Source organism: Anabrus simplex, chromosome 1 (assembly GCF_040414725.1).
Source record: "Anabrus simplex isolate iqAnaSimp1 chromosome 1, ASM4041472v1, whole genome shotgun sequence".
In the NCBI taxonomy this organism is placed as follows: domain Eukaryota; kingdom Metazoa; phylum Arthropoda; class Insecta; order Orthoptera; family Tettigoniidae; genus Anabrus; species Anabrus simplex.
In genome coordinates, this window is record NC_090265.1 from 1344081642 (window position 1) to 1344106608 (window position 24967).

Below are 24967 nucleotides of genomic sequence, written 5' to 3' on the forward strand. Positions count from 1 at the left end.
TTACACACTGGCAGGTATTATGTGACGTATTATCGATGTGTCGATGGTTGTAGAATTAATCACGTGAAGGTGTGAAATCGCTTGGCTGCCCCACCTGGCTCATGGCGATACTGCGAGATGTTTGATCTCTCTCTCTCTGAACTGATGAGAGGGAGCCCATCAAAGGACGCTTGTCACAGACGCTGATGTAACTAAATGGACTTTGTAGATAGCCTCCATCGACACTGAAAGGGAAGTCCAACTACCGTACACCAGATCCGACTAACACAGGAATCTTAATGTTCTTGTTTAGAACATTTCTGATCTTTGTGGAATTAGTAGAGGCATGAATATGATGGGTAATCTATGACGACCGCTAATTCTTCTTCTTCTTGCCGACATTTAACCAATTATTTATGCGTCAAGACTACACGTAAACTAGTTCGGTTTAACGGACAGTTGCCCTGCATGACAGCAACTCTATTTTGGGGTAAACATATTTGCTAATGCATGTCTTTATGGTGGTTGGTTGTGTAGCATGTCGTGATATTAAGGCGAACACCCATGTTCCGAGTCAGAGGAATGAACTAAACGCGGTTAAAATCCCCGACCTGAGCAGAATTCTAACCCAGGATCCTCTGAACCGGAGGTCAATAGTCATAAATCACCTAGAAGAGGCACCTGTTTCGCATTTGTAACCCGATATAATATACGCTTCCAGACTTCGTCTAAGCTCAGCCCAGATTTTCACGTTGTGTTGTAAGGCTAGTATTGAAAATGTTCTCCTTCACGTTCAGCCAGGTAGATGGGCATGCAGAATAATTTAGTAGTTAACTATATATTTCATGATAACTTATAACTATCAATTAAATATACAGTGAGATTTAGCAGCCCCTTCCAATATCGTTTGCTGCAGGGGCGATTGCACGACAGGTGAGCACCAGCCAGCCGTCCGTCCAGAGAATACTGCATGAACATAAATTTCACCCATACCATCATGAGCTACACCAAGAGCTCCATGGGTGGGATTTCGAAGAACGAATAGAGTTCTGTCGGTGGCTTTAGGCAGGCCGGATAATGATGCAGCATTCGTATCGCATAAATTGTTCTTGGACAAATCGCATTTCCACAATAATGGAAAGGTCAATCGCCACAACATGAAATATTGGAGTCCGTACAATCCTCTCTGGGTGCGACAGGTGGGGAGTGAATGTTTGGTGTGGAGTCTTGGAGGATGGCCTGATTGGACCTTATTTCTTTGAGGACCATTGGACGGGCCCACGCTACCTGCACTTTCTGCAGCACGAACTCCCACTGCTGCTGGAGGATGTGCCCTTGCACGATGCGGTTGCAACAGGATAGGGCTTCACCACATTCGACTTTGACTGTTTGTAACCATCTGAACGAGGAACTGCCAGGGAAATGGATAGGATGAGGATAGGACGGTCCCGAATGTGCATAAACCAGTCACAAACAAATTCATTCACACACAGTTTGCGTGAAAGCGGGCAATTAACTTATATTGTCTGCTGTACGTATTAAACAAATATTTCAAAGCTTTGTAATCTTCACCCCGGGCCCCAACCTCCCACCCGACACGGAAGCCCACTCCACCACGCCTTTACCAACTACACTACGGTTCCCCAGGCACACTGCGCAGCTTATAGCAAGTAATAGGTTTACGCGGTCAATATATCAATTTAGTGTTTCGCCGCCGTGTCAGGTTCATATGATATAGAAGGCACACGCATGTCTTACGGTGTTTAATACGAGTACAACATTAGGCGTTCTATCATAGTGAGGCGGTAAATAAGAAGACATCCGATTGTGTTGCCTGAGCATACCAGAAGGGCAGATGTTTTCAGGACGAAAAGAATATTGTGGGTTGCATAAAACTGCATTGGAAGGAGCGGCTGAATCACGCTGTATATTAATTTTTTTCTTGACACTACCTTCCAATTTTAAAGTGGAGTCACCGATGTACTCAGACTAAGTACATATTTAAAATTCCACCGAAAGTTGCCGGGATGCACTCTAGACACTAACATACTGTCCTTTATACACGTGAAAGGCATTTGAGTAGTATATTATTTTGTATCTTAGAACACTGACTATAAGTTAATAATAATAATAATAATAATAATAATAATAATAATAATAATAATAATAATAATAATAATGCCAACGGCCGTAGCCGTGTTGAAACACCGGATCCCGTGAGACCTCCGAAGTTAAGCAACATTGGGCGTGGTCAAGATTTGGATGGGTTGCCACGCGCTGTTGGTGGGGGTTAAGGGAAAGGAGGAGCGGAAAGGAACTGGCCACCCTACCGCACGTAAACTCCGGCTCAGAACACCTCTTCGGAGGTTCGGACCTGCCTTCGGGCAGAATACACCCTTACAATAATAATAATAATAATAATAATAATAATAATAATAATAATAATAATAATAATAATGGATCCATACACTCATTAACTGTTTCGTATTGAAATACCTTCCAAATGCAAAGGTAATTCCATACAGAGTAGAAGGTCAAGGTTTACACTCTCTTCACCCATGGTATTAAGTGATTTAGAGTTATTATACCTGTGCTCAGCTATAGTACGCGGCGTTGCTCGGATAGTCTTTGAATGTTTAGCGTCAAGATTTGTAAGAGCTGATAATTATGAGTGAAGTGAATTTTTGTAGAATTCCTTATTGAGACATTTATTGATATTCTACAATCTATTATGTCGCTTTGAAGTTATATATGTGCAACTTCAAGTTTTAGATTACATTTTTGAGTAAAACTTTGTCCACAACTATTCATATCTGTTGTAGGCTGAATGAACCTTAGGAACATGTGTTCTCCAGAATTAGAAACTTCGAAGCATCGTTTTTTGACTTTCTAACGTGGAATAAAACTGACGTTCCTCTTCCAGGTGAATCAAGCACACCTTGACCTTCCTAGCTTGACATCTCCCTGGAAACTACGATTAAATACCTGATAACGTGCGAGAAGCTTATATTTTGTTGTTTGTACTTTAATGTCGCATTAAGATAGACTTCCGGTGACGATGCGATAGGAAAGGGCTAGGACTGGCAAGGAAGCGGCCGTGGCCTTAATCAGTTATTTCATTACTTTTCTCTATTGTGAAAAATAAAAATCATCATCATCATCATCATCATCATCATCATCATCATCTGTTTACCCTCCAGGGTCGGTTTTTCCCTCGGACACAGCGAGGGATCCCACCCCTACCGCCTCAAGGGCAGTGTCCTGGAGCTTCAGACTCTTGGTCGGAGATACAACTGGGGAGAAAGACCAGTACCTCGCCCAGGCGGCCTCACCTGCTATGCTGAACATGGGCCTTGTGGAGGGATGAGAAGATTGGAAGGGATAGGCAAGGAAGAGGGAAGGAAGCGGCCGTGGCCTTAAGTTAGGTACCATCCCGGCATTCGCCTGGAGGAGAAGTGGGAAACCACGGAAAACCACTTCCAGGATGGGTGAGGTGGGAATCGAACCCACCTCTACTCAGTTGACCTCCCGAGGCTGAGTGGACCCCGTTCCAGCCCTCATACCATTTTTTCAAATTTCGTGGCAGAGCCGGGAATCGAACCCGGGCCTCCGGGGGTGGCAGCTAATCACGCTAACCACTACACCACAGAGGCAGACAATAAAAATCATAGAAAACCATATTCAGGGCTGCCAATGGTGGGGTGTGAAACCACGGTCTCCCAATTGCAAGTTAACAGCTAGGCGGTGCACACCACGCAGCCAACTATCTCGAAGTGAGAAGGTTACTCCTCAATTCCGGGTTACAGGGTGATCTTAAGAATTTTCACTTCCTGCACTTCACCCAGTTTAAGTATTTTCTAGACCACTAAATCATTCTAGCAAGACAACATGACCACCCAAGCCGAACATTTCCCTTCACGGTACCATGTTAGGATTCTTCAGATCACTGGTTCATATCGTTTCCCATGTATTTATTTTATGCTTTAGGACTACAGTGGATACTTTCCCTAACAGGAGGAGAATACAAGATTTCTATGTAATTGGTGGTTCTGCATGCCTCCCAATGGTCTGCAGGATTTAAAATTATGTTCTATTGAAAACTCCCATTATACTAAGGCTATAATAAGTTTGTCCACAAATGAAACGCAATTTCAACAAAATGAAAAATGTTCCTGGCATAAATCTTTTAAAGAATGTCACCTAAGTTTTAAAGCCATAACTTCTTCCAATAATAATACTAGAACATAAACAATAAATAAATAAATACATAAATAAATAAATAAATAAATAAATAAATAAATAAATAAATAAATAAATAAATAAATAAATAATCATTATTAATATAATATGTACGAAAAACCAAACTGAAATGGATGAATCCAGTGTTTCCGGGCAATACACAGCCGAGTTGGGAATAATGGTTGAATCTACGAAAGGTCTTAGTGTACGTAGTGCACACAAATATATAAGAAACAAAAAGTAAAATAAAATTTCACACTGGGCCAAATTTTCTCATATTCGTTGCGCATTTAAAATGAAGCAGGTCTCTGGGCAACGATATACGCCAACTAATTTGTTTACCAAAAACGTTTCTTTTGTTTTAGAATTGTCCTCCGAACGTCATGATCATGGTTCACCAGCCCTTTCTAATTCATGAAGATACGCAAACTATCTCAGCCTGAAAGTCAATATTGCTCTGCTTGCTACAAGTATGTCGGCTAAGTAAAACGAGGCAGACTTGTAGGGCAGAAAGGGCTATACGCTATCTCAACGCCAAGATAAAACGAATATTCCACAAATTTGCCGTTTATTGCGTGCCTTTATAATGCATATACTGCTAATTGAACTAGTCAATAGATTGTGCGAAGTGATCCGTTGTGGCAGAATGAAAACTGACCGCTGTAAATCATGAATCACAAACACGAAAAAAAGAAATGCAACATTGCGAGGTGGATGGTCACGAACTCCATGTACATCTTCCAAAGGTTGCTGAAAAAGCAAGGTCCTGCTCGCCCGTCACTTCAGACAGTGGACGAATAGTTGGAATCCAGGCATACGCGAATGACCTTTTTGTGTTCACAGCTTCTTAGTACAAAATAAGGCAAAAAAATCGTAGCGCCTATGTTCATTGAATATTTGAAACTCGAATGAACTATTAAAACGATCAGAGATGTTACCACCCCGGGTAGACAGCTCCATTGAGGAGTTGGAATTACACCCTGCAGGTATTCTTCAACATGCTGGAAACCTAAATGGACAGCCAATGTTCATCCACATGCGTGCATGCTTGATATGGAACACAGCTATATTCTCCGGATTCATCCAACACCGTTGATAAGATAAGACAAAATAATTCCCCTGATCTACCGTGGCTAGTGAAATAATCCACTCATTCATTTCATGAGTGAATGAGGCAGTATTCAACTTCAGTGGTTTGGCATCGTTAATGTTTTGCTTTGATTTCTCTTGGTGAGGAGTGAGTCCCAAACCAGTCATCAAATCAGTTATTTTACCATAGCTTCTCCAAATGGACAGGGGCTCTTCAAAAAATATGGTAACAGGAGCTCGCACGGAGAAACATTATTTTACAGTAGGATACACAGTAGTAGGGTATTGATTTATGCATTATTATCAGTGGCGGCTCGTGAAAAAATCGTCCTACGTGCTACAGAAAACAAGCTAAATACGCTGTTTTAAATCTGCATATTGCCATGATGAACAACGTATACTTCAAACTTGGTAATAATAGTACTACTACTAATAATCATAATAGAAATAGTAATAATAATAATAATAATAATAATAATAATAATAATAATAATAATAATAATAATAATAATAATAATACAACTTTTCTCGCAATTTATTACTCAGAACAAACAAAAACAACATTAATTTGGAAGCAGATGAATTCTTCGACAACTTTCTACGAGATAAATAATTCATTGAAGAAATATTTTTTTACTAACCTAATTGCGCAACTTACATCAGTGCAAATAGAATCGTGGGAATATAGATCCCCACTAAGAACACTAATTTAATTTCACTTTATATACACTGCAGTGGATAAATAATTTGATAAATCTTCGTATAAACTTTAACACTAACACAATGACAGGAAAAACACGCACCAGTAATATAACCGCGAGATTAAAAACTGCACAAAGCAACTGAAAGAGCTGCCAACTGATTCATTGAGACCTCCCCTATTAGGTTACCAGAGTAAATGTCCGGCTCCATGGCTAAATGGTTAGCGCGCTGGCCGTTTTGGTCACAGGGATCCCGGGTTCGATTCCCGGCAGGGTCCGGAATTTTAACCATCATTGGGTGTACGTGTTGTCGTCATCATCATTTCATCCTCATCACGACTCGCAGGTCGCCTACGGGAGTCAAATCAAAAGATCTGCATCTGGCGAGTCGAACATGTCCTCGGATACTTCCGGCACTAAAAGCCATACGCTATTTCATTTCACCAGAGTAAATTACAGTACATTGTAATGCGGGATAACATTTAGGGTCAGTCAAAGATTCTTTCACTCACCTACGAATTCCTTATTTTTGACACAAAAGGAAGATGGATATTTTAATAAGCATGTGTGAGATAGATTGCCTCCACTTACGCTTTACTTTCGAACCCAGACGATGCTACTTTCTAGTGGCAGATTCGCTTACCACGTTCAACATAAGCACGGCCGACTGGATCCCTCGCTGCGCTCCGGGTAGCAGGAGACATCGAGTAATTCTACCCCCTTGCGGGAGAGGAAGTAACTATAGACGGGATCAGTGAAAGTTGATCCCGGTTTACGGTATACTCCGCCGGCTAGGGGGAGTGTTGCAAGCTTGGCTGCGTCTGCGTATTGCTTCCTTCAGGCTACAGGCAAGGGCTCACTTCACATGAGCACGAGCCTTGTTCCCCGGGAGAACGGCGCTAGGTGTTCGACAGATCTCGTCCTGATTTTCACAAAACACAAATTCATATCGTACTCAAAACAACGAAAAGGCACCAGGATAATTGTACTGTACATAAATAATATTCCTTACAGTTCCAAGCTACGTGCTGGAGCCCGGTAGCACGTACTGACCGGCCGCCACTGATTATTATTCCACTTAGTCTCATTTTTGCCCAAGTACTTGGTCCAACGGTGCACCAAGGCAACGTCATGTCGGTCGTATCGTCGTTGAATCACTTACCATTCAGTTGCTTCTTCAACTGTCGGAAGAGATGGAAATCACTGGATGCCAGGTCGCAGCTCTAGGGAGGATGGTGTTGATGGTTGATAAGTCACCAGGGGAGCGAAAGTGAATGCTGCCAGTTAGAGACACTGCAGCATTTGCGGGTAGCGGTTCGCAGAAAACGATCTGCAATTCCCTCAACAGGTATCGTGTGTTGCTGCACGACAACGTAAGGCCACACGCAGTTAGCAGCACATGTGAAGTGTTACAGAGCTTCTGGTGAAAGGTACTGGACCAATGGTATTGGAATTATTAACGGAATACGGATTTGGTAGCAAGTGGGTCACTCTGTACCCTTCGTGGTTAACAATATACAAGTACACACATAGCAAAATGAAAAGTGCGCTAAACCAGAATATGCAAAACTCGTCTTTGAACACTGTATTTTAATATATTCATTACCTATTAACACTTTTATTTTATGTATAATAGTGACTTGACACCCTCATTTTAGATTCATGTTGCCGTTGTTCCTTCCTATGGCTCCTTGGCTGAATGGATAACATAGTGGCCTTTCACTCAGAGGGCTCGGGGTTCGATTCCCAGCCAGGCTGGGATTCAGGCGAGTCCACTTAATTATTCTAGCTTGAGAACTGTATGTTCAAGCTCGTCTTAATTAGCATCTTCATTTACGTATAACCCATCACAGTGCCAACCACCTCAGAAACACGCAATGGGGAATACATCCCTCCCAATAGGGTTGGTGTAACGAAGGGCATCCAGTCGAAAAACTGGCCTTAATGCATATCTACTGCCGACCAAGAGGGAAAAACGAAGAAGAAGAAGAAGAAGAAGAAGATTTTTTTGGAGACATCTTGGTCAACACTTTCCTGGAAGAGCCATATTGATTACGTAATCAGCAAAATTATCCCTTTGATAGTAATAATGCACAGATTAAGATACAGTAATATGTTTCTCTCATCAACAATTGAAGTGGATATATTATGCAATGATCCACCCACATCGAACATACATAAGTTTCATTTGGAGAAGATGTAGGAAAGATTAACATAACCTACAAAAATGAGCCATCAAAATCATGTATGATTCCCCTTCCTCGAACCGTCACATGAAATTTTTTCAGAGTCTAATATTCTGCCATTCCATAAACAAATTTCATTTTCATCATCAGCTAGACAGGAAATTAACCCACTCTACTGTTAACTTCTCCCATTTAAGTGAAATGCATAGATATTCATTAAGGATATATCCCTCTCACTCTAATTCAGTAATGTGTGGAGTGAAAGCCATAGAATCATGAATGATTAGGAAATATAATGTGTTCTCTCCTGTTATAAAGAAATTTAAATCGGTTATATGTTTTAAGAGAAAACTGAAGGAATATTACTCTTATATAGATATTTTAATATAAATCTCTTTATTACTTTAATTAATACAATATTGCCCATATTTAATATCTTACAGCCACGCAATATCTGAATATACTTCTGAAAATCTGTGATGCTAAAATGTTAAAAAAATAAACTATGTCTTAGTTATAAAAATGTACTTGCCACTTTACAGAAAAAAGCTATTGTATATTAAATATAGTTATTGTGTCGCCTTAAGAAAAGTATGTACTGTACTGTCCCTATCACGAGCCAGATGCTCATGGGACCTTTTGTCACCAATAAATAATAAGGAAAGTTAGCTCGTAGTTTTACGTGACTGTTAATATCGTGATCTGAGCAACGACACCTTCAGTATTGTATGCAATCCGAATCACAGGGGTGTAACTGATTATTTGAAAATTCTCACATTCAATGATCAGGATTCAAACGAGGGTCACCTTGGTGAGAAACTGTCGGAGATGCCACTCGTCTATCACGCCCTTCACACTTAGCAAGAACCCTGCATACTAAGTGTGCGTGAAGACTTTGGTGTTCTGGTATCTGTACTGTGGGTGAACTTGAAATTAATTTAGGCCTAAAATGGGAAGAAGACGGTAGCCGAGGCAGTAAGGTGTGCTCGGTTCACAGCGAAGAGTTTGAGTTCGATTTCACCAAGGAAGTCAAGAAATCTAGAAATAGGACCTTGGTTTCTCTGGATTTATTAGGCCCTGGGGCTATCTTAGCCTAGAGTACCTTTTAGGAGAAGTGATTAAGCGTAGAGCCAACTACTCTGGCGTACTGAGTGCCGACAAGGACATCGCGTTAAAGAGTCGTGAAGCATTGCACATTCTGTGGTCCTGAGGTAGTGCAGCTCTTATCTTTTAGGCACATCCCCAGTGGAGGTGAGCTTCGTGTGCCATTTTAACCTCATAACAGTCCTCCCACCATTCTTAAATATCTGATAATACCAGGAACCGAATCTGGGTCTCCAAGGACGGCAGCTAATAGCATTACACTGTGAAGGCGGACAGATGATGTTGGTGAAACTGGCAGAGCATAAAACAGAAGGTAATGATGAAGTAAGGACGGGGGATTTAGTTCGATTAAGATTGGGTTTCCATTCTGTACCCGGATAGGGTACCGTGGCCTAAAATAAAAACTGCCTTTGTGCAGAACAAGTAACGGTGGGAACCAGTCGCTGTCCGTCTCCCGAATGCAGAGCTGAAAAGCGTCGATATAGCCGTGGCCACCGGTACGACCGTAGCCAACTCTGCATCTCCAGGGCAAAGATGGGTTTGAGCTGCAACACCCACTGGCACCGGAATACACGTTGGGTGCATCTCCTTCCGTAAAATTGATTCCAGCTGACGTACCCATCGTTGGCACGGTAGTTTTTGTATAATTGTAGCATTAATGTTATCTAGTGGAGATGAGTGGCAGCCGAACAGACAAAGCACACCTCAACTAACAAGAGTCAGTCAGTGTAATTTCAATGTTGATAAATTTTAAGAACTTGACGCTGTAGGCCATTGCATTTTGTTTTCACCCGGCTGAGTGATATTAACTCATTCGAGACCTAGGCTTCCAACCCACTCTTTTATGACGACTCAGCAGCATTTTCATGTGAACGATGTTTGCCATTGACTTACATAGAAAGGACAACTTAAATATTATTATAGCTCCTACGGTAAAGATGTGCCCGACAGAGAAGATTAAAAAGTAACCTAGATTTTCTATAACTGTTATTATTTACAGAAGTAATATTTTCGGAGATATTTGTAAATTTGTGAAAAATTGTAATAATCACGAATATCTTCGTTGTTATTACCATTCGTAAGGTAAAAGTACATAAAATATAAAAGATCGGAAATTAACATTTACACAACTTTTCGAGGCAGCTAATATTAACGGAAAAAAAAAATCTGTTTTGAGACCCGTATAATAATAATTTCGTGTGGCTATTTCTAGCCGAATGCAGCCCTTGTAAGGCAGACCCTCCGATGATGGTGGGCGGCATCTGCCATGTGTAGGTAACTGAGTGTTATTGTGGTGGAGAATAGTGTTGTGTGGTGTGTGAGTTGCTGGGATGTTGGGGACAGCACAAACACCCAGCCCCCGAGCCATTGGAATTAACCAATGAAGGTTAAAATCCCCGAAACGGCCGGGAATCGAACCCGGGACTCTTTGGACCAAAGGCCAGCACGCTAACCATTTAGCCATGGAGGCGGACTTGAGCCCCGTAAGACCCGACAATTCCTTAGACCACTGTATAATAATACAATAATCAATACAGTCCAGTGCACTATGAGGATATCCCTGAACTTAAATACTGAGTTTCAAGAAATTTTGTTACGGCATTTTCCTGTGACGTTGAAACAAACAAATGGTTAACTGAAGCTATTTTCGAATTTCGTATACGTAATAAATACTAGGTATGCGGTCAAAATGTGAAGTGTACAGATACAATTATAACATATAAATATAGTTCTTTTTTGTACAACACATTGGTGTTTGGCACAACGATCACTTTTTGGAATGTTTCTTTCTTTGCTATTTGTTTTACATCACAACAACTCAGAGATGTCTTATGGTGGCGATAGGATAGAACAGGACAGAGGAGAGGAAGATGCCGTGGTCTTCATTACGTATAGGACCAGAATTTTTCTTAGTCTGAAAATGGAAATCGAAGCACAGAAAATCTTCTTCAGGGCCGCCATCAATGGAGTTCGATTCCACCTTTTCCCGGATGCAAATTAACTCCTACACAGTCCTGAAGGGTGAAGTCAACTCGCTCGGTCACTTTTCTTGAGATTTCTAGTCTTTGCTCACTAGCATTTAACTTAACGTCAGGTTTTACGCGGGGTCCGAATCACAGGAAAAATGACTTTTAATTTCAACATCCCCGAATTCATTGATTACTGCCAAACTGCGGTTGCATTGGTGAAAAGCCCGTGACGATGTCACTCACCTATCATGTTCCTTGACCACTTGCCCATAAGAAGTTACCTAGCTAACTACTCAGCTCATGACGCGATTATGGAAATTTCTGGAGATTACTTCCACGGACTTATTGTTCGAGCATTTCTTAACTCCAAAACAATAAACCTGACATCCGTTTGCGAGTGATCTTATATCCCGACGAAGGCGCTTTATTTCAATAAATAATAATAATAATAATAATAATAATAATAATAATAATAATAATAATAATAATAATAATAAAATTGGGGTTGCCGAAATTAAACAGACTTTAATGGATTTGTCTTGGGTTATTGTTTGGAATACGTGAACATAGAAGAAGTGAGGAGTCATGTACGGGTGATACGAGAATCCTTAGCCTGTTTCGTCATGGAATGAATGAAGCCCCATCTAGCGGTGAGGATAGGAATTGTGCCGGCTGCCGAAGCCTGTCGCACTCCTCTGGAGCAATGATTAATGACTGACAGATGAAATGATATTGAAGAGCGTTGCTGGAAGGAAAGACAGGGAAATCCGGAGCACCCGAAGAGAAACCTATCCCACCACCAGTTTGTCCACCACAAATCTCACATGTAGTGACCGGGATTTGAACCACGGAACGCAGCCGTGAGAGGCCGGCGCAATACCGCCTGAATATAGTCGCCTTATTTATTCAAGCAGTGTCCTAGTGGTCCATTTGATGACGGATGCTCCGAACGAACAAGGTCCGTTGTTGGCAGCGGAACCGTTCTTCATCTGGGTTTCGGTCTCACAACCGCTTGCCAACCGGCATCCTTTGATAGTTTTTTGTTTTCTGTCATTTTTCTCACCAGGCTGCCCACCATGCCTGATCTGGTTTTGGTACGTCCTTAGTCGGCCAAAAGGAAATATCCTATACCATCTGTACATTGTACAGCGTGATACACGTCCTTCATACGGCGGTAAATGTCGGTTCCGCTAACATCATCTAATACCGATGCTGGGCAATTCTGGACGAATTCGTAGCAAAGCCGTACCTAGTATCTTTGCTTTCGCACGTACAAACAGCACACTAACACTCTCTGGCGATACCAGATTTCTTCCTGACATACGTAGCCATCCATCGACGAATTCACAAATGTTCTCTATCGTCGAATAACGACGCTCGTATAAAGTCTCATTTGGGCAAACTGGCAAGGTTTTCGATCAGATTCAGTGGTCAATAAGGTCCTTCAGAACACATTCCTCACACGCAGAAGAAGAAAATATCTTGAATGGACATGGGTCCGGAAACGCTTTATTTAGAACTCATTTTCTACAACCCTACAGGCTCCGTGCGTATAGCGATGTGCTGCTGGCGGTTGATACTCCGAGAGCTACTTACAGCCATGTTCATCAGCAATTGACCGTAAGGTGCTGGGCGACGTGCGATGTTTACATGCATTTATTCAATCATTTTTAGTGCTGTCTTTAGATTATTATTGTTTAACGCCATAAAGTTTCGGCAGAGCTATATGCTTACAGTTGGGTGCATTAATAGATACTGTAATACAGCGCTTTCTTTCACGATCTAGCGAAATTGATCTCAAAAGACAGTGGATCTTAGCGGTAAAAACGCAGGAAGTAACTCTGTTTAAATACGAATATTTTAATTAATACAAAATAACTCTTTAAGGAACCTTTTTTTGCCATTTGATTTATGTTCCACCGACACAGATGGGTTTTATGGCGACGATGGGGTAGGAAATGCCTAGGAATGGAAAGGAAGCGGCCGTGGCCTTAATTAAGGTACAGTCCCAGCATTTTCCTGGTGTGAAAACAGGAAACCACGGAAAACCATCTTAGGGGCTGCCGACAGTGGGGATCGAACCCAATATCTTCCGGATGCAAACTCACGGCTGCGCGCCCCTGACCACACGGCCAACTCTCCCAGTAAACTAAAAAAAATAGGTTAACAGTTACAAGAAATGTTTTATATAAATGTTATATTTACAAAGTAAGCTTCAGCAGACCATCTTCTAATAAAGCATACCAGTAGACACACTATTGTACTCTGCAAAGATGTAGTGTTTACAGTGCACTATATCCTCTGGTATGGACTAGAACACATTTGTTACTTTCATTGACCTGTCTCAGTCTTATCCTGGGCTTTAACAATATGAAAGTGACCGAGGTGTGAGCGACGCTAATAATACCATTCTTTATACAGCCAGTCTCTGAATAAATGATATGAAAATATCGCCCATAGCGTCGGTTGGTGCGTACATTTCAGTGGGCTTGGCAGACTGGTATGTAATAGCAACTTCTGGCTGTGTGAGCAAAGCAACGAGAATCTACCTCACTCCTCACTTACCTCTTCAGTGACGCTTAGGCTCTATGACAGCTGCTCGCGGAGCTGTGGAGGATCAAACCAGCCTTCGGGCTGAATACCCAACATACAACGTACGACCGTAGTCTTAATGATAGGCAGGATAATAATATATATCCGCATACTGCAACGTGTGAAATGTGATAGTATTGAGTCATGACCGCACGTAATTAATTTTAAAATATATATAATTACGGAAATAGACCTACATTACACAATACCAACAGCTCACAGAAATACCTTATTTTACAAATGAGTAATCATACGTAAGTTATTGTCCTCGTCCCGAAGTGGTGCAAATCTTTTCAGTCACATCCCTAGTGGAAATGAGCTGGATGTACCGTTTTAACCACATAACAACCCTAAAACCAATCTTGCATTTCTAGCAGTATCGGGAATCAAACCGGGAACCCGACGATAGTAGCTAAAAGCGCTAACCATTACACTACAGACGTGGACTTCATCATTTGTGCTATAAACACAGAAATATAATTCAAATAATCATCCTTGACAACTTTGAGTGATTTTGATTTTTTGCTCCTCGTGCTGTTTTTATTGATAATGAGCATGCGATTTCAAAATCAGGAATTTCAATTGGTCCAACACGAAGATTCTGCCTTTTTATAGGAAAAACTTCTTCTAATCTGCTCCCCTTGTTAAATTTCTCTTTTACCGCGTCTGAGATGCGAGAGCAAGACCATTCATAGAGTTGCAATTTAAAAGCTTTTCAGTTTGTTGAACACTTAAGTTCAATATAAATATTACACTATAACATAAGCATTGTCGGATGTGTACATGAACATTAACCTCATTATCATCACTACTGACACATAAATCGTTACGTTTCCTCTATCGTGAAATGGTAGGGTAGCTACTGAAGCGGTGTCTCTCTTATCACATTAGCAACTATTACTCTATTGCTACTTCCTGGGAACATTTTTCTTGTAAATACACAAGAACTTCGTTTATTCGAATTACGTGGAACCGGAATTGATCCGAATTTTAAAAATCCTGATAATCCGGAAAACTAAAAAACAAATACAGTACATATTATACAATATATTAAGATAAGTTGTACAGTAATACTTTTCTTAAATTGTACAAAAAATATAAGAACACTTTTCTTACATTTACCACTCTGTTTTATGCACTAAAATAATGGGTGAGCTTTTGCTGCTTCACATTTGTATAGCGTTTGTGCGCAGCATGATCATGAGGACGTTTTACTAACATCAGTTTTGCCGGTGTGGTTTCAGTCTGGGATTCTAAATAGGCCATCAGTCTGTCCAGCTGTATTGTTGCCTCTCCGTGAGCCATTGTTTCTTCTGATGGAGCGCCGGTTTCACCATAACTCTCGTCATTACCTGCCGAGGAACAAGAGGCAATAATTTATTCATCTGTCACTATACCGTAGCCTGAATTACATGCATTTTTCAACCAATCATTTACGTCGTTCACATCTACGTCCGAACATCCGCGAATGCGTGCAAATGTGTTAAGGAACTCAGAAGAGTCTACAGTTTCCCGTTCTCAATTCCAGGCGAATGCCAGGACGGTACATTTGATAGACCGCGGCCGACTTCCTTCCAATTGCTGTCCTTAACTATCCTTAGCGGAAAATGCATTCAAGAAGAATCGACTCCGTAAAAAAATGCTGTGTAAGTAAAAGTAAACATTTATTATTTTCGATTAGGATAAACCGGAGATCCGGATTAATGAGGACCAAATAAACGAGGCTCTTGTGTATGATCACTTTCTGCAAGATTGGAAGAATTAGGCTGATAGCTGTCATATAAAACACTCTGACGTCCCACTGTTATTATTTAGTCTGCCACTGCAACACACGGTAAGACTACAGCAGATTGCGCCTCGACACATGAGAACTTACAATGTTTGTCACATGCAGCGCAGCGTTGCATTTCTGCCGTTAACACACGGAGCCTACAACACAGGAATATAACGTACCAGCATACCACATTAAACCGTTTCTTGCTTGAAATGTTCTAAATGCCTACCATTAGAATTGACACATGCATTTATTCAGCGACGCATTGAACCGCGGATGCGCTGATGTACCCCTGCTTCGACGGGCTGATGCATGTAGCTATACGAGATACGTGTAAGGAATTTATCCTGAACTTGGGCTGTGCCTTATTGTCACACCCTGTATGATGATATATGCATTGGGTAGGTATTATCTTTGATACGAATGTAAATGAAACACATTATAGGATTCCATTTTCCTTATCAATACGCAACAGGAGTTTGTTGGAGGTTCAGTTTTCTCCCTCTGCGGCTGTACCGTGTCAAGACGAGCTGACGGGTTATCAGATGACAGGCCGCATCACTCCCTGTCATTTCAGAGATAATAACCTGCTCCTACAACTGTTCCTCTTCATGCTCTACTCCCCTTCCTCCTCCTGGATTTTCCTCTCAGCGGATAACGCAGTTCATCCTATCCTTGGCGTCTAATTAACAACATTGCCCTTGGAAAACACTGAGACCGAAGAGTCGACCTAGCATGTTTTTTGAATGAGTTGATCTCACTAGCATTATTTCCAGATCGAAGGATTATATTTCGCAATATTTTGTCAATGTTTTGAAATATATCATACATTTATTATGTTTTATGGCCTTTTTGGGAATTTAATTCTGGTCGGCATTTGGTTCGGTTTTGGCCCAGTTTTGCTGCCGTATGCCGAATACAGTAAAAATACAGTAAAACTGTATTTTCACCGAGCTCAATAGCTGCAGTCGCTTAAGTGAGGCCAGTATCCAGTATTCGGGAGATAGTAGGTTCGAACCCCAGTGTCGGCGGCCCTGAAAATGGCTTTCCGTGGTTTCCCATTTTCACACCAGGCAAATGTACCTTAATTAAGGACACGGCCGCTTCCTTCCCACTCCTAGCCCTCTCCTGTCCCATCGTCGCCATAAGACGTATCTATGTCGGTGCGACGTAAAGCAATCAGCAAAAAAATAAAAATAAATAAAAACTGTATTTTCAAGGCACTAGTGGTTTGGGCTATTAAATCCCAAGTATTTTACTACACATGTAATTTCTAGCGTAAACATTGCGACTGTAGAAAATAAAAAATACATCCTTGGCTCCGGGATGAACTGAAATAGCGTATGGCTTTTAGTGCCGGGAGATCAAGGACGGATTCGGCTCACCAGGTGCAGGTCTTTTTTGATTTGACGCCGGTAGGCGACCTGAGCGTCGTGATGAGGATGAAATGATGATGAAGACAACACATACACCTAGCCCCCGTGCCAGCGAAATTATCCAATGATGGTTAAAATTCCCGACTCTGCCGGGAATCGAACCCGGGACCCCTGTGACCAAAGGCCAGCGTGCTAACCATTTAGCCATGGAGGCGGACGGCTCCGGGATAATGAACTTCCATTTAATATAAAATCAAATTAGAAATTGAAGCAGCTAAAATTTGCCTTCGCACTTTATTGGAGTTGGCAGTTGTTGTTGATATAGTTCAGTTTTGTAGCCGGTTGCCCAGCCCTATCTGGCAGGGTGTATTCACTATTACTGGTTCCTGTACTGAAGGGCTCTGTGGCGTGTTGCACGCAGAAGAAGATACACATATTAAGATGGAAATGAACACCCAGTCCCAGAGCCAGAGAAATTAAAACCAAGTCCCATGATGCAACCAGTCCCGAAGGGCCTTAGCTTAGCAAGCGACCGTGGCTCCACCCGAAGGCCGACAGATTATGAGGTGTCGTGTGGTCGGCATGATGAATCCTTTCAGCCATTATTATTAGATTTCTCGACCGGGGCCACTATCTTACCGTCAATAGCTCCTCAATTGTAATCATGCGGGCTGAGTGGACCTCGAACCAGCCCTCAGAATCATGAAAATTCATAAACCTAACCGGGAATCGAACCAGGGGCCTTCGGGTAAGAGTCAATCACACTATCCATACAACACGAGATCGGCTGAGAAACGCATTTAAACCCCTAAGCCTGACCGGGAGTCGAACCTAGCCCCCGCTGAACCGAAGACCAGAACGCTCACAGATCAGCCAAGGAGCAGGATTGAAGTAGCCACTGTTGAAGTTAATATATCTGAGGTCGTGTCCGATGGTTCAGAAATCTAATACCGGTGACAGGCCTGACGTTATCCACATCTGAAAACGTGCTTTCGATCATAGGCAAACTGTCCGGCTGAGTAGTGTTGGCCTTCTGAACTCAAGTTGCTAAGTTCGAGCCCGGCTCATTCCTCTAATAATAGAAGATGGTCAAATATAGTATGTAAAACAATAACGTTATTATTCTCATTCTGATTCTTACTATTTTTATTATTATTATTTTACAATTGGCTTTACATCGCACCAACACAGATAGGTCTTAGAGTGACGTTGGGATAGGGCTAGGACTGGGAACGAAGCGGTTGTGGTCTTAATTAAGCCTCGCATTTGCCAGGTGTGAAAATTGGAAACCACGGAAAACCATCTTCAGAGCTGCCAACAGTGAGGTTCGAACCCACTGTCTCCCGAATGCAAGCTCACAGCTGCGCGCCCCTAACCACACGGCCAACTCACTCACTCTATTATTATTATTATTATTATTATTATTATTATTATTATTATTATTATTATTATTATTATTATTATTATTATTATTATTAGGCCCATGGGTAAACTTGTCACTAAGCAAGTAAAATCAATATCTAATCTAGATTTTATACAAAAAGTGTCAAATAAAATACACCTTACCATTTTACCAACGAGGTAGCTGAGTGTTGACTGACTCGGGAGGTACTGTAGATTGGTTACTATCACGGTCGCCCATGTTTGGAATTCTCCTATTCGATATTGATATAAGATCTGTCTGATTTACTCCTAATCCTTTTCCCGCTGCCAATTACTAAGAATTAGGCCGCGTGTAATGTGATTGTCGTCCTTAACACTTTCTCTCACTAGAAATTGTCCCCCAGTTCTTTCAGTTTAATTAACTCCTGTATTCCTGTAACTAAAAGCCCATGGAGTAGATTTCTTTCTACCTACTTGCAACATTATTATGGTTTCACTCTCTTACTTGGTACTATAGAGCAATGAAGATCTCACTCATAATGATATTGTGGTATTGCATATCGCGGGTCAGGTTTCCCTAAGTCATGCTTAATGTTTCCAATTTAACGCGTTTTAACAGTTTTGTGTATATATTACTAGTTGCTTTACGTCTCACCGACACAGATAGGTCTTATGCCGACGATGGGACCGGAAAGGCTTAGGAATGGGAAGGAAGCGGCCGTGGCCTTAATTGAGGCACAGGCTCAGCATTTGCCTGGTGTGAAAATGGGAAACCACGGAAAACCATTTCCAGGGCTGCCGACAGTGGGGTTCGAAGCCACTATCTCCCGGATGTGAGATCAAAGTTGCACGCTCCTAACCGCACGGCCAACTCGCCCGGTCAGTTGTATATTAGAGTGTAATTAATATCATAATTATACAAAACTAGCCGTAACTACTGCACCTAAAAATCGCAATGAAAGTTAAGATGATGGTGATAATGCTTGTTGTTTAAAGGGGCCTAACATCTAGGTCATCGGTCCCGAGCGTTAAGAAAGCAATCAAAAATAAATGGAAACTAGAGCACCCGTGCTACTCCGCAGATTCGATATAAATAGATCAGATAACTCGTCTTGTATGGCTGACGTAGTCATATTGTTTTGCCTGCCTTTTACAATATTTTTATGAATTAAAAAGAATCGCGTTATGGTATGCCGGATTCCCTAGAGAGAATTAATCCATTCTAACGTCATCATGCCGTCTGTGTGGTAAAAATCTATTCATATACCGTTACTCACTTTCTTATCCCGCAGTTCTTGAAGTAAAGCTTCGTATTGTGTCGTAGAAGGCAATGGTATTTTAAATCGCAATTCTATACAGAATGGTTGTCTTGTGAGCTCATCGGTTAGTCTCGAAGGAGCTTTTTCTTTCTTTTTTCTTTTTTTTTGCCAGGCAGAGGACTATTTTAAGTTACATGGCCTTCACTCTTTCTAGTGTAGCTAGTTTATCCTTCGATAGGTGTTCCCAGATAATATATTGTTATTGTTGTAGTGATCATATTTAATGATTTGATTTTATGATTACTCAAAGTTGGATGAACTTAGAGACCTGTCAACATCTCATCATTCACAGGCAGGTAATTCCGGAAAGAATAAAATAAACATGGAGCAAATCGGTCCAGTAGAACGGACGGACGGATTTGCCAAAGCTGTGTTTAGTAAACTCTTTTAATAGATAGATAGATTACTATTTATTTTCTTTTTGTGCCACCGAAATTGACAGTGCAAATGAGTTGGGGACGTTGACATAGATCCTAATATTGGTCTTCAAAAGAAGTGACAGGTAACTGCGTGTCAATTAACGGTCCTTTGATCACTCTTATAAAAGAAAATCATGTATAAGAGATTAAACCAATTTATGGACAAATATATTAATGTTCCAAAAGTACTGACACTTTCGAATCTGGCCGCATATTTCAATTTTATATCTGACCAGCAAGATACCCGTGCCTTGCTACGGTTTTAAACTGAAAATTACTTTTCAGAGTTTTAAAATTTCTATAATCCACAGTTGGATAAGCCTATAACATATACACGTAGTTCGTACGCCAAACTGTTTTGGAGTAATGATTGTTTATTTTCGTATATAAAACTCATTTGAAACCCATACAATTGGAAAGTTTTAAAGCCCTATTTTATTTAACATCTAGGACGTTGAAGCGGCTTATCTGTGAAATTTTGACTTCGTAACTCGAATAATAATGGAGAAATGAATTTTAGTGGTAGAATGTAAAAATATTCCTTATTTAACATCTAGTGAAAATTAAGTTCGTACGTGAAACGATTTCGGAATAATGAATATTGTGATTTTCAGATTTACCCCTGTCAAAAGCCTTTAGGGGAAACATATTTTGAAGTATATGACAACAAAAACAACTTCTTGTAATATTACTATTTCATACGTCAGACGGATTTGGAGGGATAAATAATTTCATTTCCGGAGCTAACCCCATAAGGATGGAATGTTTTAAAATATTTCCTATTTCATATCTGATTTAAAATGTTTTGGTGGAATGAATATTCTTTTTTTCGGATCCTAACCCCCATTTAAGGGTTTATTTTTTCAAATTTTGTTATTTCACACCAAGGGTATCATTTGAAATTTTAAATTCGAAAGTCAAACGATTTCAGAGAAATTAATACTTGTGACATCAGGCCTCACCCCCCCCCCCGGACTAGCAGTCAAAACTCCTTAGGGGCGTATTCTTCTTAAGACCACCTCTTCTTTAAAATCTAAGAGATGGCATTTTGTGGGACCAATGATCTAGATGTTTGGCCTCTTTAAACAACAAGCATCAGTATCATAACATTGTGTGTGTATAGAGGGCATCGTCAATTACTCTAAAAAATGAAATGGCGTATGGCTTTTAGTGCCGGGAGTGTCCGAGGACAAGTTCGGCTCGCCAGATGCAGGTCATTTAATTTGACGTCCGTAGGCGACCTGCTCGTCGTGATGAGGATGAAATGATGATGAAGACGACACATACACCCAGCCCCCGTGCCGGCGAAATTAACCAATGATGGTTAAAATTCCCGACCCTGCCGGGAATCGAACCCGGGACCCCTGTGACTAAAGGCCAGCACGCTAACCATTTAGCCATGGAGCCGGACAATTACACTGATAAGAATCGAGATGAAACATTCTTTAATATCTACTATATATAGGTCTATTAAGCTTGTGGAAATTTGATTAGTACTGAGAGTTTTAATCTTAAACCTATAGGCATTCAATATGTGCAAGAATACGTGGGTACAATTAATGATATGGAGTCTCAAAACGTTTTCGTCGAGTCGTGTACTAAATTTAAGATTATTTTGTCGCTTAAGTGCGTCCAGTATCCAGTATTCGGGAGATAGTAGGTTCGAACCCCACTGTCGGCAGCCCTGAAAATGGTTTTCCATGGTTTCCCATTTTCACACCAGGCAAATGCTGGTGCTGTACCTTAATTAAGGCCACGGCCGGTTCCTTCCCACTCGTAGCCCTTCCCTGTCCCATCGTCGCCATAAGACCTATCTGTGTCTGTGCGACGTAAACCAAACAGAAAAAAAAAACATTATTTCAGTTAAACCCCATAGTTTTACAAGTACAGTGCAGGTCACATTCTGGCAGCTCGATTCCGTTCAACAAGTACCACCACTTACCATACCTGTGCAGTCTAGTTTACCTACCTTGTCGGGATAAGCACTTAAGCCCCCCCCCACAATCTAAGGCCAAAGGGCTATAGTTGCTCAATAGATCTGGGCTCTGCCCATATCTGTCGAAACGCCTGGTCTGTTTACAAATAGATTTTGTCGGCAGTGATGAAAATGAGTAGGACATTCGGTCAAATATCTTGATTGTTGTGAAGTCTTGGTTAGTTTTTAGAACTTCAACAACTTCTGTCTGATAACAATCCTTGTATACATGAAATATATCGTATGCCTATTTCACACCTGCGATATAAAAGAACATCCTTCTTTTAAAATCACAACTTCGTACGTCAAATGGTGTGGAGAGATGAGCAACTTTAGGTGTGTATCGTTTTAAGACTACTTCATTTTTAAGATCTACGGCATAGAGAAGCAAAGATTATTTGAAATTTTAATTCTGTAAGTGAAACGCTTTCAGCGAAATGAATATTTTTGTCACCAGGCCTCACAACCCCTTAGAGGTGTCTTATTTTAAGACCACTTCTTACTTGAAATCCAAGATATCGAGGAGCGAGTAGAAGAAGTCACTTCTTTTTCGCACTTCTCACAGTATCATTATTACTTTTCTTGTCTGTCCAGCTTATGCGATTCATTCTCCTACATATCCACATTTCTACTCGTTTGTTCAATGTTCTTGTTAGGGAGCAAAAACCAGGTTGTTTGTGAGAATATTTCTGTGATAACTTACATGGAAAGACTATAAATTATGCGTGAGAACAAGTGAATTTTTAGTTCTAAAAGTATACATGGTAGCCTATGGTAAGATATTGTTAAGATGCCAATCTGTTGATGAGTAGTTGATTAAATTATGAAAGTAATACTTATTAATGATAAACACACACATTTCTAGCCGCATTATCACCGGATATCTTACTTCATACGCCTCAGTAATAAATTCACTAATTGAGATTTTGACATTATCTTCGAAATAGAATCATGGTGCTGTCTTCAAAATAGGATACTGAGATATAAATGTTAGTGATGTTAATAAATGAAGTAGGACGTTCAGTGGATATTCTTTATCCTTACCTCAGTGAGTTTTGAATAGCACTGGGGACTACAAAGGGACTCTACAGTACAAGCTGCAAGAACTTCCGGTGTGGTAACTGATGAGTGATATAGTCGGAATCATCGTACGAAGGGGATAGTGGTTCGAATGCCAGTCAATGCACGTGATATTTTCGAAATGTAAAGGTACATCCTAGTGAATTTATTCCATATATAACCGCAGGTCTTGTGGATTTGATAGAGTTTTATGTATATTTATGAAAAACACATATAAAACTTAGCCAAACGCTTTAGTGAACGATCTTGAAAGAATTTCCTCTAAGTCCAAAACGTGCATTCTTTTATTTTTTCTAAGTATTGCAGAACCTACAGTCACTGTGTGATCTAGTTGGTCAGTCAGTCGTCTTCTATGGCCAAGATTGAGGCATTTGATTAGTATTTAAGAATATTCCGTACGGAATTCTTAGATTTATTAGTATATAGAAGAAGCCTTTTCTAGGCCAAAATTACAGCTCACTGATTTTCTTAAATACTGTAGTTATTGAAGGATTATTATTATTATTATTATTATTATTATTATTATTATTATTATTATTATTATTATTATTATTATTATTATTATTATTATTATTATCCAACAACTAGAGGTCAGCACTTTGAACGGATTGAGCCCAATTTTACGGCCGGTATCTTTCCTGGCGCCAATCCTATGTCAAGGTTATATTCACTGTTGCATGTTTCTGTAATGGTTGGTATTGAGGTACGTTCTGTGTAAATGAAGAAGTGGGTGTTGAAATAAACACAAATACCCAGTCCATAATTAGAGGAATTGACTTGACGTGGTCAAAATCCAGGGCCTGGCCTTGCCTGAAATCGTACCAAGGACACTTAGAATCGGAGGCAGCTATGCTGACCATTTAGTCAAAGAGTCGGACTTAATAGTTAATTAAGTAACTGAAGTGAAATGTGTATTTTATGAATTTAAAGTCACTAAAATCATCAATAATTTACTAAGGTACGGATACAATCCGGAAATTTGCCCTCTGTGTCACTCAACCCTGGATACAACTTAATACTCATCACCGCCTTCATCATTATGCTGTGAGTGACGTATGTCCATTTGTACGTGATAGCTCGGCCTGCAGTGATGGGTACTGACTTCTATAATCGTCTATAAGCGGGCTGAAGTAGGCTATTCCTTTTCCTTGAGTCAATGCACTTCAGGGGTATTCTATACTTTCAACATCCGTACAAATGGTGGGCGTGTGATTTGGTAAGGGACAGGATGCATCATCATCCTAGGCAGGTAAAAGTGGAGGGGAAGCTCGTAGTCGCTTTCTCCCCAGGCCTGACCCACTAAGAGGTCAGGAACTACCTTGAAAGACCTTGGCACCGCAGTCTCTCAAGTCAGTCAGTCAGTCGACAGCCAAAGACGAAGGAAGCATCATGGTCCACACAACTTGCAAGGTAAACAGCAGATCGCTTTAACATTACTGTTCTCTGGGGGGTAATGCACGTTTTATTGACCTACACTTCTCTTTCAGATTTAAGCGTACGATTAAAAAAAATAGTTATGAGTTCTATATATATCGTATATTTCCTGGTAAATTAAAGGAAAACTATTGTTTTAATTTAACATGTATTGTTTTGAAGATATTTACGACCTACATGTTTGTGTGATGTGCGTCATAACCGAAATTTTTCTCAGTCTGTATTTCTTTAAGTAGGTTAATCGCCCGAAATTAAAACAATTAGATTACGCATAAAGTCCTTCAGTTCTGAGGGTGACACATGAAGTTAATTCACTGAATTACATTTTATAAATCATTTTGCATTAA

At 40.6% G+C, this 24967-nt stretch overlaps 1 protein-coding gene across 2 annotated transcripts in view; it reads left to right on the forward strand.

Moving 5' to 3' along the window:
- Positions 1-24967, forward strand: part of LOC136878812 (putative odorant-binding protein A10) — a 232338-nt gene that overhangs the window by 145453 nt on the left and 61918 nt on the right. The window contains exon 1 of one of the 2 annotated variants that reach the window (XM_067152319.2): positions 24511-24596. The exons of the other annotated variant lie outside the window; for it this stretch is intronic. Within the exon in view, the coding sequence (XP_067008420.1) occupies positions 24576-24596 (21 nt within the window). The 5' untranslated portion in view covers positions 24511-24575. Of the gene's footprint in view, positions 1-24510; positions 24597-24967 lie in introns of those variants that run through there. 2 annotated transcript variants of the gene reach the window in all.